Raw genomic sequence first — 15,023 nt, 5'->3', positions numbered from 1 at the left:
CCACCTGACCCTAATAAAATTTCACCTGCATGAGCCGTCAATTTGGCCCGGTTACAAAGTAATTTTTAACCATATTCATGCTGCTGCTGCCAGAGAGTGTGTGGGTTGGGTGTGTGTGAGGGCCAAAATCAATATAATATTATCATTGGTAATTTAATTTGTCCAGCCAAGAATGCAACGGAGGGTAAATGCACTGTGTGTGTGTTTTTTTATAGTCCCCAAAATTGGTTCTATCAACTCTATATGAACCAATATGTATGTGGGGAATGGGAGAAATGGATTATACTTCACTCTTTGGTTGTTAAATATAAAATAAAATCAATATAAATACAAAAGTACTGCCAAAGAATAAAATTTAATGTTAAAAAAGTATTTGGTTTGTAATTGTAGAATGATTAATAGGATTTTTAATTTAGAATTCTTTGTAAATCAAAGCTAATTGAAAAACATTCTGTAATTCAAGTAAAAGAGAGATCTTATTACTATTTAAATTATGAAATGCATTGATATTTATTATTAAAAACAAGTATCAATTCATGAATAATTAAATTTATTTAAAAATATATCTTTTAGAAGCTGCTTTCTTTATATTTCTTGTACCTCCTTAGAGCATACATAACCCCTATTTAATGGGATCCTGGAAAAGGGAATCTCAGGACCTAGATCTAAGCCACGAAAGTGGCACAAAAGATGCCCGGATTGTTAAGGGGGTGAAGGCTGAAGGTGGTACAAAAAATAGAAAAAGGACCAAAGAATGAGTACCAAGTACCGAGTACCAAGAGAGCCTGGATAAGGATAGATAGAACACGTATCTAATAAAACGCCTGGCACACACGTCCATGTCCACATCCACATCCATGTCCTGCTCCTCCTCATCCTCCTCATCGCATACACTAATATGCCCCAACCGCCCAGCTTCGATCCAACTCAAATATTTGGGGCCCGGCTTTTGTGAGCTCATTAAATTTCGTCAATGTAAATATGTGTATGGAGGACGAAAGAAATAAAAGACGATGCCGAATGCAACACGTTGGTCCAAGTCGAAGGACACACACACACAAAGCACAGGGACAGGAACAAGGACAATGACAGGAAGAGGGATAGGGACAGGGATAGGGACAGTGACAGGGACAGGCAGAGGGACAGGCAGAGGGACAGGGAAGGGACAGGGACAGGGACTAGGGCAAACGATAGCCGGCATATGCACTTCCGCCACATTTCCTGTTGCGAGTCCTAGTCGTCCAGCGACTCGGCTCCATGGCTCAGTGAATTTATTACGTGCAAATGTAAATAGCGGCACGTGCGGGCTTCGTATCCTGGACTATACTGTCCTGAATGCAGCTACACCAAGAAAAACTTGCGATACTGAATGCCTCAATTAAATAATTAACTGACTAACTAAAGGCATTTATAATAGAAAGATAGAAGAAATACTTCTGGTATATAATTAAATAATAATTTAGTAAAAGTTCTCAACTAAAGAGTCCTTTTTTTTGCCCTGTGTAGTACAAGTTTTTGCCTTTTCCTGATCCTTCTTCGCTGGCTCCTCCTTTGGGGTGGCAATAAAAATGTTGTCGTCGCCAAACAAAGGCGAGGCAAGACACCGTCACTGTCTGGCTGGGCTCCTTTCCCGTTCCTAACTTTCTTCCCTCTCTCACTCTCTTTCTCTGTCAATAGATATTGCATTTACAAGATACAAGATACCGCGCAAACACTGCAAGATGTATCTACGTCTGTTTAGATTAAATATATCAACAAATTAAGGAGAGAATTACGAGCAGACAAAGATAAGCAATGCCTTAAAAAAATACAAATAATGGGAAAGCTGTCTCTGTGCAGTTAATATGAGGCAATTAATATGGGTTTCACATTTCCTATAATCTATTTTAAGGAACTTACTCAAATTATTTAAGCCAAATAACTTGCAAATTATTGTTTTATCATGCTAATTTATTAAATTGTTGATGCAACATATGTATGTAAAAAATTATTTGTGATCCTTTTGTAATCTCTGTCAACCGCGAGTGTATTCTTGATTCTGTTCCTGATAGATGATTACATTTTCTTTGTCTGGAGGCAGAGGTAGCTGGTTATAAAGAGATATAAAAATAATATATTGAATTTATAATGTTGTCTTTCTAAACCTCACCTATACCCTTGATAGTGCGTGTATTCTTGTGAAATAATTTAATTATCCTTGCGACGTCGCTTGATCTGACGCATCGCCTCGATATCGTCTTCGGTTTCTTCGTTCATTGAACGCTTTGTCCCGATAGCCTGCTGATCCTGCGGATCCTGGTTGGGGGACTCGGTATTACCGCGACGGGAGTCAATGAGGGCTTCCAAATCAAATAATATTCTATGCATACCCTCAATAAATTCCGAATATATTGCAGAATAAGGAAAGGACATTATCTGTTCGATAAGAAATACAATTAGGATAAAAATAGTCAAAATGTTGACAGTACAAGACTAGGCCTCTTTATGATTTATAAATGTATTTGTCAAGTATTAATTTTTGTTTGTTTTGTAAATATTTTTTTGTAGCACATCTAAGTAGCCCAGTTAATACCGGTTAACGTCATGCCAATCGAAGCTGGGACATTCTTATGATGAACATTCTGGTCAAGGAGAGCGGCGAGCGGATCGCCGACATAGCCGAAAGTTATAGCCGATTACTGAAGGATCAGCGAAGTTATAATACCCGTTCTATTGTGAATCCGAAACGGTTAACGAATCGTCGCAAGCTGGCGCACCTTGAGGCAGCGGCGGCAGGTGAGACCGGAAGCGGATGTGGAACCACAACCGGAAACGGAAGTGCTAGTGCCGTACGCTGGCAATTGCTGGTACTTTTGCTACTCTGCAATTGCATTGGTAAGTTTGCCGACGAAAAAACTATATATATCTATACATAAATATATATATATATATTTCTATAAACTAATCGAGCTCTGGCGCTGAAGCGTTGGGCAAATGCCGATAAAAGTTTTTGCTTCGCTTTAACCCATTATCGATAACCTATACACTACCGAGAGTTGCGACAATTGGTGGTCGATACACCGATAGTCCGGTTCTGTGTTATATGCTTGCTTGATTTGCCCAATTAGATCGATAACGTATTATCGCTATCGATCTGAGCGGTTCGTTCAGCTTGATTCTTATTGATTTGCCAATCGTTGACAGGCCGCTCGCTCTACACTCGACAAAAATACACACACACACGCTAATAACTTAAAATTCCTAATAATAATATAAAGAATATATAAATATGATTTATTTGTTGAATTTCCTTTCGACACAATCAATCACATTGAGAAACGCACACACATCACACATCCCATACAAAGCCATATGTATATTTGTTCGAAATTGTGTTAATTGTTCAATAAATGTCTCTTCTTCATGGTAATATCAATTGAAATGAAGATCTTACCGTTACCGTTACCAAACAAAACCCTTCCGTAGTGGCCGCCTTCGAGCCGGACTTTGTGGTGCCGCTGGAGAACGTGACCATTGCCCAAGGTCGGGACGCGACCTTCACGTGCGTGGTGAACAACCTTGGGGGTCATCGGGTGAGTGGTGACGGTGCGACAGCCCAGCCAGCCAAGGTATGTATCGGTTTCAAGTGCAGCGTTCGAATTACTCTAACTCTTCTCCGTTTCCGTTTCATTTTTCGTTTCCGTTTTTAGTTGGATTGTTTTACTTTACGTTCTTCTCCTTCGTTTCATTTGCCATTTCAAGTGCACAAAATGTAATTGTTCTAAATAACTTTTAAATGATAATTTTCAAATTCTAAAAGGCACCAATAACAATAACGTGTTCCAAACTGCACCACAATTATCGCAATTATGTAACCCTTAAGCGCACCTATTCTTATATCCGTAATACTCAATAGTTAACTACCAGTATAAACAGTCATAGTATCATACAATATTTACGATAAATAGCCATGCACATAAGATATGTTATATATATATATATAACGTGTATATAGAGCACTCTGCATATTAAACGCACCAATGCACCAATGAAACTAAAACAAAAGGGACTCCGCAACAATAACAACAGAAGAACGAAGCAAAATAATAACACCAAACTGGCAGAATATATACACTATATCGAATCGAATCGAAGCGAATCGAGTTGTGGCAGCAAAATAAATTTAAATAAACAACGCACAATTTGTGCGTTGCAAAATCGAGAACGAAAAAAGCTATGCAGCTTATTGTTTTTATCATCGCATTATATTATTATTAGCACTCGCATTTAATTTATAACACTCACAAAGAGATTCCGGGGAACCGGGAGGGGCAATCCGGGACAATCCAGGGCATTATGCCAAAGAGTTTCAAGCGATAAAAGAGCAACGCACACAACTCACAAAAAATAAATACAAATACAAATAAAATACTCTCTGTAAGCGATTGTTGTTAACAACAATAAACAATCGGCCGGCAATCGTTAAAAACGTAATATACAAACCAAAAAAACAAGTACAACAATAATAAATGTAAAATAGCTATTATTTTGTGGAGATATGAAGCCACATCGCGTAAACAATGAAAACAAATTAAGTCATTGTATCAGCATGAATTTAATCCCTTTAAAGCCGTGGTTATTCCATTCAAAAACGCCGCGAAAGTCACTCGCTCTAAGCGATCAACATGGGATTCAATGGGATTATTTATGAAAGTATCTATAATCGTTTATAATAGACACAGGGCACAGGGCTTTAACTATTTGCATTTGCATGCTCAGAATAAGGTAATAATAATTATAATGCTTACTACTTACACATCAGAAGCTATTTTGTTTGAAAGTAAAGGATATATATGACCTAAGGACGTTTTAGAGCTTAAAAGTCAGCAACGACTTGACTAAGAGGTTAAAAGCAGCTTCCTTTTCAAGAGCTCAGAAGTAGTCTTCAACACCTCTTTAAATAATATAAAATTATATAAAAATCCTAGAAATATTTCCAATTCCATAGAGAACGTTTCGAAAACACCTGTTGTCCAAGATTTTTTGTTGTGTGTTAAAAACACTTTTAAAATATGAATTCCTGTTGAATAACTCTCGTTGCTCATTTTTGTTGATTTTATTCAGAACGTATATATCCACTACTGGCTAAGATTCTGGGTATATTAAGTTTTAATAACGCCACGATAAATTCTCCGCGTAAAGAATTTTATTATACAGAAAGCAGAGCTAAATATTTCTTTTTATTTTTAGAAAAGGATTATCTCAGTGTAGCTTTTCCCTCTTCCTCCTGCTGCGGCTCCTGCTGCTGGCATTGCCCGTCAAAGAGTGTTAATCAACGAAATGGCATCATAAATAAAAACGCCATTTCATATAAATCCTTCGATGTTTCAATCAAACAAAAACAACCAAACCAAACAACAGCAGAGAAGAGACGGATGCTGCTCCGCGGAGCTGGAGGAGGAAGGAAGGTAGTGTGTCCTGGCCCCTCCTCTTGTCATGTTATTTAAACAATAAATAAATACATATAAATTATTGTGAACATAATAAAATAAATTGTGTTGCCACGATGCCAGGACAATGGTGACTAACATCAAATAGGCAGAGAAAAGCCAAAGACTAGGGAATACTCTTTGGATACAGATAATATTAAGTATGGTAGATAGGATAGATAGGAAAGGATATTTAATAATAATCTCTAGTATGATAGTTTATTAAAGTTTAATAACTAAGAATTTAAGAATTGTGGTTAAAGCCTAGGCTGAGTTCAGTGGGACTAAAAGAGATATTTATGCTTTAAGATTATTTAGTTTAGCTAAGAAATCTCCTAAGTATTCATTGATTGTTATATTATAATGAAAAGGGATATTAGTTGGGTATATACCATTTACGGCTAGTCCTGTTCCCATCAATGTGTATGTGTTTTTTTCTTAAATTTATTTTTTATGTATTTGAATACAATGCGATGCAATCCACTCAGCTCCTCGCCGGTTCTGCATAATTAAAGATTTCTTTTGCAGCGAATGTTTGGATGAATTTGCGAGTCGCGACTTTTGCGGCCGGTCGTCCATTTGTTTAACAAGGATGATGCCCGGGCCTGGCAACAATGCGAACAATGAGGCCAGGCACCAGCAATATCCTTGCATTGTTTCCATTTCAGTTCCCTTTCTCTCTCTCTATCCCTCACTCTATATAACGCGTCTCTGTCTCCCCTTTTTTTGGGTTCGTATTTTCTTCTATATATATATATTTTTTTTTTTTGGTATTTCCTCTTTTTTTGGCCCACTTTTACTGTTTATATTTTTGGTTGGTAAAATACAGAGGAATATTAATAAAATAAATTCAAGCGCACCGAGTTCAAACCGAAACAAACTTTGCACCATTTTCGTACGTCTATTTGAATATATATATATATATATATATATATATATATATATAATTATATATAAGGTATATGTGTCTGTGTGAGTCACCGAGTGTGTGTGCGTGTGTGTGTGTGTGTATTTGTGTGTGCTTTATGTAGTCGTATTGTCCATGTAGAGTAGTGCTGTATGTAACTGTAGACTTACTTTATGACATTTGCTCGCTTTATTTGCATTTACATTTGAAAATTTTTTTACAATCCCATTTTCCTGAATTTTCCTCCTGAATTTCGTATATATATATATATGCTCCACTCTCTTTGTGTTTGCCCCGATTTCCCTCCCAATCCTTTTGAGCCTTTTGTTTGGACCTCGATCCCCTTCCCGAAGAGATCCCCAGATAGCCAGCCATCCCCATGCATTATCCAATAAATTTGCTTTATTGAGTAAATAAATAAAGCGCCAGTGCCGCCGAGCTGCAACATCAAACGTTCGTCCCGCTGTCCAAGGGTATTTATTTACTCACAGTCCCCCCCGAACCCCAACCTGAACCTCCTGCTCCTCCTCCTCCACTATTGACACACTCGTATAAAAAACTCAAAAGGAGGAGGGTATTGGAAGGATGCTCAGCTGTATTGGCATTCCTGCTTATTGGATTGAAGCGAACCCAGGGACAATGGTTTCGCTTTTGGAACAGCTGTCGGTAGGACAGATAACAATGGACTAATGGCAAATATTTTCGCACTTTTTACCAGATTCCGACCGTTATATCAATCAGGCAAACTAGAGAGCTAAAGCCGTGGATTGAAAACGTTTGAAAGGATTTTTAGCACTCACAAAAATATGATGTAGAGAAGGGGATAAAAGTTCAGAGACTTTCCCATTTCCATGCAGAAAAATTTATTTACAGTGCTTAAAATGAATATGGAATAATAAACCATATAAGAAATATATAAAATAAAACATGGGAAATAATTCAATTAAATTAAAAATTACAAATAAGTACAGATTAAACCATAGATGAAGCTGAGAAATAAAGATTTGGGTATTATAAGAATAAATTTAAGGTTTTATCCATTAAAAAGATGAGAATTATTGAAACTTCTTATTATAAATTTAGTCAAAAGCTTAAAACGCAGTGAGAAATCATTTTCGACCCTATAAATCATATATATTCTTGATCAGCATCAACAGGCAAATCTTTTTAGCTATCTCAGGGGAACAATTTTTTTTTAAATTTTCAAATTTTACAAAACTTGAAACCTAATACAAATCTAAAATTACGTATACGTAGTATTGCTCCAACCAACATAGAATATTACGTATACGTACCATTGTCCTCCAGACCCCGAAAAATCTTTGTTTTAAATATCTTAAAATAGTTTTAGTTTCTGTGGCTAATTTGTAACTGGAATATAGTTTCATTTATCATTTTTATACCGTTTAAAGAGATTATACTTTCAGTAATTAATTTATCATTTTTACACCCTTAAAGACGACTATAGTTTCAGTCAGAGGCTTTAAAATCAGTGAAGGAATCATTTCCGACCCTATAAATCATATATATTCTTGATCAGGATCAACTGGCAAATCTTTTTAGCTATGTCCGGGAAAAATTAAAATTTTTCGAAATTTTCAATATTTTATAAACTTTTATATTTTTTAAACTTTTCAAAATTTGACAAAAAATTTAATTTTCTACATTTTTAAACTGAGTATGCAGATTGGTTAACTCTTCAAAAAAATCATAGAAAAGCTGTCCGAATTGAAATTAATGTACTTTTGACTTAGTTATGATATTTCAAATATTTTGATTACCCCTAAAATTAACATATAAAAATATACATTTTATTTACCAAGAACGTTTTCTTGACGGTAAATGAGGCAAAAAAAATTGAATGATTACCCAAGAATCATATATTTTATATTTTGCTTCGCAATGAAAATGCTAATCAATAAAAAATAAAACATTAGACCAAAAAATGTAACAAAAAATTGTAAAAAATCATAAAAATTGTAATATTTTAAACATTAAAGCCCAATTGAAATTAATACATTTTTGGCTTAGCTGTGATCGATTGAACATTCGAACCCATTATTCTATGGCTAACTTTGGCTTCGCGAAGTTAGCTAAATTTCTTGGATACAGTTTAATTAGAAAATAGTTACATTTTAATTGAGAAAATAATGTAACCATTGTTATTTCTTTAAAATACCCAAAATACCTCCCAAAGACTGACTTTGGAATTAATAATACCAGTATATGGTTCAAATTAAATCCGTTTTTCCCATATGCAAAAGATAATAATTTCTTTGTTTTTTTTTTGTTTTGTTAGCAATCAGTACAAGTTTATCTCTTGTTCCCTTGCCACTATTTCCCGTTCCGCAGCCGTCGTTCCACTTGCCCGATTGCAAAGCCCCTGTCGGTCCGCACAAAAGCCGCTTAAGCCTATTAGCTAAAGCCCGTAGACTGAGCTCAGTCGGCACATCATAATGTTAATTAAAACTAGGCAAAGTGGAGGATGGAAATGGGAATGGGAATGGAGTGGGGGTTTGTAGTCCTGGTAGCTAGAGGGCTGAGGATTACTGGGGATATAATAGGTTAGCATAGGATAGCACTGGATAGTTAGTGTTGCAACATTTTGCCTGCTTTGCATATCCCTTTTAGAGCCTCTCTCCCTTACAATCACCACAACCCCGGATCCCCTTTGCCTCTTTTGGTACCAAACGTTAATCCACTCTTTTTTCTAATTGTGCATGCGATGTTAATGCCAACTGATTAGCCGCTTCACAACGCACCGCCAACTGCACCCATTATTCATGACTCTTCTGTTTCCTTTTCCTTTCGTTTCCTTTTCCGTATTTATATATAGTATATACATACTATATCTCTCGGTCTCTGTCTCTGTATCTGTCTATATGTCTCTGTATGCGTGTGTGCTGCACATGTGAGCGGCATTTCCTTGTATGTCCGTTTGTTTTAACGTTACTCTTTGGTTACCCCAACAAAGAAAATAAGAAAAAAATTACAAAAACAAAATATAGAAATGCATAAGAAATACGAAACGGATGCATAAGCGAAAAATGTTAACTAATTGTTGAATATTTCTTCTTCACACAACACCACACAATCACACAAACTACAACTTAATACCACACACACAAAAAACAACAACAACAAATAAAATGAAAAAAACCAAACCATTCGCCAAATGGCCAACGATGGACGCTGAAAACCCGAAAACCGCAAACCCAATTCCACTAATTGCACTTGAAATATCCCTTTTCATATCCACCGACCATAACAACAACACTGACTGGGACTCTAACAATCTGCACTCCATGGCAAACCACAAAAAAAAAAAATTTGACAAAAAACAAATAACCGAAACCCCGAACTTGCAAAAACTTTGCGGCAACCAACTACTGCTGCTGCTGGGGGAAAATGGAAATGGCGTCAAATTGCGCTGACAACTGATGATGCCAACAACAACTATTCCCTAACAACAATACACCAACAAAATACAACAACAAAACGATTGAAACCATTGTCAATGTCAACGATAACGACACCACCCATGGGTATCGTCTTGCAAAATGCCACTCCTACGCATGATTCACCAAAACACCAATACCTAATTTCCCCTTTTAATCGAAATATCAATGCATTTGCATATCTATATTTCTCGAACTTTATAAATCCAAATACTCAACAACGATGGAAAATGCAATTAAAATTACTAAAAACCTGAAAAAAAAACGACACTACGATAACTAAAACATCACCTAATCATTTGAGTATCGATTTTTCTTAATTACGGAAATGGCTAAACTCCAAACATTCAACAATACCAACAACTATGAAACCTATGACAATGCGCGAATGTTGTCAATAATGACATTAACTAAATATGACGACGACGACGATGACGATGACGACACCGAAACTTTTGCAAACTGTTTGGCCGGTTATCAAACTGCAATTTCCAAACATCTGCCGGACACTGACGCACACGTACATGGCGTATCCTGGACGCACAAACACTAACACACACACACATACATAAACAACACTTTGACATGCAACAACGGCCAACCGTTGTCTTCATCAACACCATACACACACACTCATACACAAACGGACATATACGCATATGGCACACTTGCAAAACGGTGCTGTCATCAACTCAACAACAACAACAACAACAAAAATGGTCATCCCTTTATCCCCACTCCATTTCCATTTCCACATTCACATCCCCACAACCATTGTCCACCTCTCGTCGAATCCCGCCTGCATACCGCTCCGCATCCGAACCACCATCAGGTCGCCTGGATTAAGGCCGATGCCAAGGCAATCCTGGCCATACACGAGCACGTGATAACCAACAATGATCGATTAACGGTGCAGCACAACGACTACAACACATGGACACTCAACATTCGCAGCGTCAAAATGGAGGATTCCGGCAAATACATGTGTCAGGTCAACACGGATCCCATGAAAATGCAGGTGAGTGCCGACGATTTTAATGCGTTATGGGTGGGAGGGTGTATGGGCGTGTCTGAATCGAAAATATTTATATATGTATATAGCTAAAGAGCAGGAACTATTGAAATCAGAGAAGAAAATGTAACAAGAAAGAATTTATGTGCACGTGTGTGTGTGTGTGTGTGAAAAAAACCTAACAATTTGATTTTATCTATTATTTTATATCAGTTGCTTTTGCGAACATCCTAGGACTAAGAGAAGATATAGAAAAGAGATATATTTACCGATTGACCAGTTGTAGAACGTTTCAAGTCTTTCCTATTTTTCCTTCTCGCTGTGTTTTTTCTATGAAGTGAAGTAAGCTCCGCTGTGACATTAAAGATTCAGTGTTGTAAAAGCGATATATCGTCACAAAAAAATAAGGTCCTAGTTAGGTGTTGGGAAATCTGTATATCGCCATGAAAAAGGTGCTAGTTCAACACTGCTTAAAGTTACTATCAATGCTGCCCAAAAACCAGTTACCTTTGAAAAATTATCTTAACCTATTATCACAACATATTTTGCATTGTGAGCTAATATTATTTACGATAGGGAAATAACGCAAAAGGACCCACAGTGCGCATCATAATTTCTAGAAGCTAACAAAGCATCAAAGCTATCGACTTTCAGTTCGCCTTTCCGAAAAGCATTGCAAAGCCGACGTTTCAAGGAGGGTATGGGCATAATGAAATTATTCCGGGAATGTTGTAGCTCCCTCCTTGGGCCTCTGCTATTTGTTCGTCCTTTGTGCATGTCCTGTCGTATAGTCCTCTGGTTCTTTTTTTATATTTTTCTTGGGCAACTGAGAGGAGGGTGGCGACATTTAAACACGATGAAGCGCTTTAATGACAAAAATAAATAACAAACACTGTGCGCCGTTGCAATGTTGACGTCATCAAAGGACGCTTATGTGGCAACGGGTAGTGTGGGAGAGAGTGTGCGGGGTGTGTGTGTGTGTGTGTATTTTCCGGGGCACAGTGCTCTGGAATTTTCCTATGCTCTCGTAGGCGTCTCATGTGACGTTTGCTGTTACTCGAGTCGAGTCGAGCGCCGCGTAGAGTTGAATTGAGTTCTTTTTTTGTTGTTTTTGTATCCAGCGCCCGTGCGCTTTTCCCATTTCCCTTTGGCCCGCTTTTCCCCGACATGTGGCAAAGCGATTGCGTTTTCAATTCCATTTCATTTATGCTGCATGAACGTGAGGACTATGGGGGGCGTTACGTCCACCCCACCCATCTTGTAATAAAATCAACCTAACAAAGCGAATTGAGTGAAAAGCAAATATGAGACAAATAAAAAGCAAACAGGCTTGACATTTCTCCAGCTTTCCCGGCTTTCCCGGCTTTCAAGCCTTTTTTTCAGTTGCCTCTTCCCCCTCTCTCTATCTCTCTTTCAGTCGTATAAATTTCGCGCTTGGTTCGTTTGGGGGGTTTTCCTTCGCCTCCTTTTCCTACTTCCCTTTTTCCCTTTTTTTTGGGATTTTTTTCTTTCCCCCCCTTTCTCTTTTCCCTGTGACGTCAACTTTATTTTATGACACAACTGTCAACTGCAGTGGAAACAATGACAATGACAACGACAACGACAATGATAGCAGCAATTCGGTTATTGTTGCTGGTAGCAGCAGGCAACAACCGCAGAATGAAACAAATGTTTAAAAAAAAAGCCAAGGGAACAAAAAAAAGGTCACTAAGAATATATATAAAAAGGGGGCTGGAGGGGGGCCAGGATATGGGGGCATGGGTGTTGCAATCGAAGGGCTCTTTTTAATGAGACAACAATTACTCGCTGAGAGAGAGCTCTTCACAGCTATTAAAATGTATTACAATTATGTATAGTATTGATTTAATTATTAATTAATTATATCATTTCCTTTCTCTCTCTCCTACAGACAGCCACCTTAGAGGTGGTTATACCACCGGATATTATCAACGAGGAGACTTCCGGCGACATGATGGTGCCGGAAGGTGGCTCTGCCAAACTGGTCTGTCGTGCTCGTGGTCATCCCAAGCCCAAGATTACGTGGCGACGCGAAGATGGAAGGGAGATCATTGCCCGGAATGGGAATCATCAGAAGACCAAGGGTAAGAAGGAGTAGTTCGTAGTTCTCATATACCCAGGCAGACTTACAGGGTATTCTAGTCAGAAGTCATATTTTCTTTCCCTTTGAGCTGACTTACCAGCCGCATCCTGTCTGTCATATATATAAATATATATATATATGGTATATATAAACCCGATTCCCCTTTAATTTCCAGCCCTGTATGTCGAGGGCGAAATGCTGGTGCTGTCAAAGGTCACGCGATCGGAAATGGGCGCCTACCTGTGCATCGCCTCCAATGGAGTACCGCCGACGGTGAGCAAGCGGATGAAGCTACAGGTGCACTGTGAGTACCCATCGAACCTATACATATACTACATACGAACATATATGCTATGATAAATGGGAGACGCCACCTGCTGCTGCTGCTGCTGCTTTGGCTGCTTCTGTTGGCCAAGAAAATGGCCTGATTTATGGCAGTTTTGGGTGGAGGCGATGGCGGCTAATGCAGCATAATAATCATAATGGTAACTTATAGCCCGGCTCGGATGTGATGTGATGTGCGTGCAGGGAACAGGAGTTGGGAGTTTTTCTTTTTTTGCGGAAACAGGAACAGGAACAGAATCGCAGCAATAACGCAGTGCAAGTGCTTCCGTTTCGATATCCGGCAGCTTCCTTCACGTGGCCAGCACTGGCACAAACTTTCCAAATGCATTAGGGATGGTTTTTCCGCTTTTTCTCCGCCTGCTTTTCCGCCCGCCCTCTGAGTTTTTCCAAACTGAAAAGGGCAACGCAACGTCACGTTCTTGCAGTAAAACTTTAAGGCAAGAGGTGCCCCACACACACACACCCACACACAACACACACACGGGGATGTGTTAGATTTTTGCCCCCTCTTTTTACAGCCCCGCCAATGGTTTACCTTCCCGCATCAAAGTTAATGAAATTTTCCAAAAGGGGCAAAAGTTCAAACGACGACAATTTGGCGAGAAGCGAAGTGCTGCAAAAAATAAAGGGGGGAGCAAAAGCACGAACTAGGGGCGGAAAAGTGAGAAGGGAAAGCTGGAAAAACTGAAAGAGCTAGAAGAGAGATCTTATCTGGAAATTATATTGACACGGTCATGAAAATGTGGCACACAGACACACTTTGCACATCCTGTTGATTCGCCGTGTGTTTCCATGTGTGCGTATGTGTGTGCCGCAAAAATTAATTTCCATTTTTATTTTATTTTATCTATGCCACAAATTCGCTTTTCTTTTCGTTTTCCCTGTCGCTTTCTCCCCTTCCTTTACCTTTTTCTACAGCTGTGTCCTTTGTCGTTTCATATCCATTTCTGGCAGAAAAATCCATATATGCGAACAGCGGAAAAAAAATCCCTGCTTTCGCCACGCTTTTCACTTTCCCTCTTGATTGATTCTAATCAGAAAATTAAGTGGCTTCTTGCCTGTTTGACGGGTATTTACGTTAAGTGGCTGCCAAATCCTTAAAGATATCAGTCGTGTTTTGGCCTAGGCTTTGCAGACATATTTATTGGCTTACAGTTGGGACATATATACATATATATATATATATATATAAATATATATATATATATATATCTATACATACATATATATACATACTTATATATATATATATATATATATATATATATATATATAAAAAATATATATATGAATGTAAGTCTGGCTATAATCCAAATATATCAACAACAATATTGGTATATACAAATCCTAAAATTTGTATATTTTAGAAATATCATAACTCAACCAATAATGACTTAATTTCACTTCGGAAAGCTTTCCTGTGCTAGTTTTTGATAAGGTAATAAATCTGCATTCTCAGTTTAAAATGTAAAAAAAATTCAAATTTTGGTCAATTTTAACGATGTAACCCCTTATAAAATATTGAAAATTTCGAAAATTTTTAATTTTTCCCGAACACAGCTAAAAAGATTTTCCAGTTGATCCTGATCAAGAATATATATGATTTATAGGGTCGGAAATGATTCCTTCACTGATTTTAAAGCCTCTGACTGAAACTATAGTCGTCTTTAAGGGTGTAAAAATGATAAATTAATTACTGAAAGTATAATCTCCTTAAATGGTATAAAAATGA

At 37.7% G+C, this 15,023-nt stretch overlaps 1 protein-coding gene and 2 long non-coding RNA genes across 13 annotated transcripts in view; 1 reads left to right on the top strand and 2 right to left on the bottom strand.

Annotated features, from left to right (window-relative positions):
- LOC147643301 (uncharacterized) overlaps window positions 1-15,023 on the bottom strand; it is a 44,144-nt gene that overhangs the window by 8,951 nt on the left and 20,170 nt on the right. The window lies entirely within an intron of this gene.
- DIP-beta (Dpr-interacting protein beta) overlaps window positions 1-15,023 on the top strand; it is a 46,329-nt gene that overhangs the window by 18,472 nt on the left and 12,834 nt on the right. For 3 of the 11 annotated variants that reach the window (XM_020949754.2, XM_086836077.1, XM_086836082.1), the window contains exons 2-6: window positions 2,548-2,874; window positions 3,466-3,608; window positions 10,666-10,851; window positions 12,755-12,947; window positions 13,122-13,250. In XM_020949754.2, the coding sequence (XP_020805413.2) occupies window positions 2,610-2,874; window positions 3,466-3,608; window positions 10,666-10,851; window positions 12,755-12,947; window positions 13,122-13,250 (916 nt within the window). In that variant the 5' untranslated portion in view covers window positions 2,548-2,609. Of the gene's footprint in view, window positions 1-2,547; window positions 2,875-3,426; window positions 3,609-10,665; window positions 10,852-12,754; window positions 12,948-13,121; window positions 13,251-15,023 lie in introns of all 11 variants that reach the window. The other 8 variants (XM_086836080.1, XM_086836078.1, XM_086836084.1 and 5 more) reach the window with 3 other exon arrangements.
- LOC110181846 (uncharacterized) lies at window positions 1,933-11,228 on the bottom strand. The gene is made up of 3 exons (XR_002319525.2): window positions 11,115-11,228; window positions 2,150-2,415; window positions 1,933-2,086 (listed from the first exon to the last, which is right to left on the bottom strand). It is a non-coding gene; the product is annotated as an uncharacterized LOC110181846 (long non-coding RNA).

The sequence above is a fragment of the Drosophila serrata genome, unplaced genomic scaffold (assembly GCF_035046125.1).
Source record: "Drosophila serrata isolate PLE 108 unplaced genomic scaffold, ASM3504612v1 contig_276, whole genome shotgun sequence".
In the NCBI taxonomy this organism is placed as follows: domain Eukaryota; kingdom Metazoa; phylum Arthropoda; class Insecta; order Diptera; family Drosophilidae; genus Drosophila; species Drosophila serrata.
This window is presented reverse-complemented; position numbering and strand designations above follow the sequence as displayed.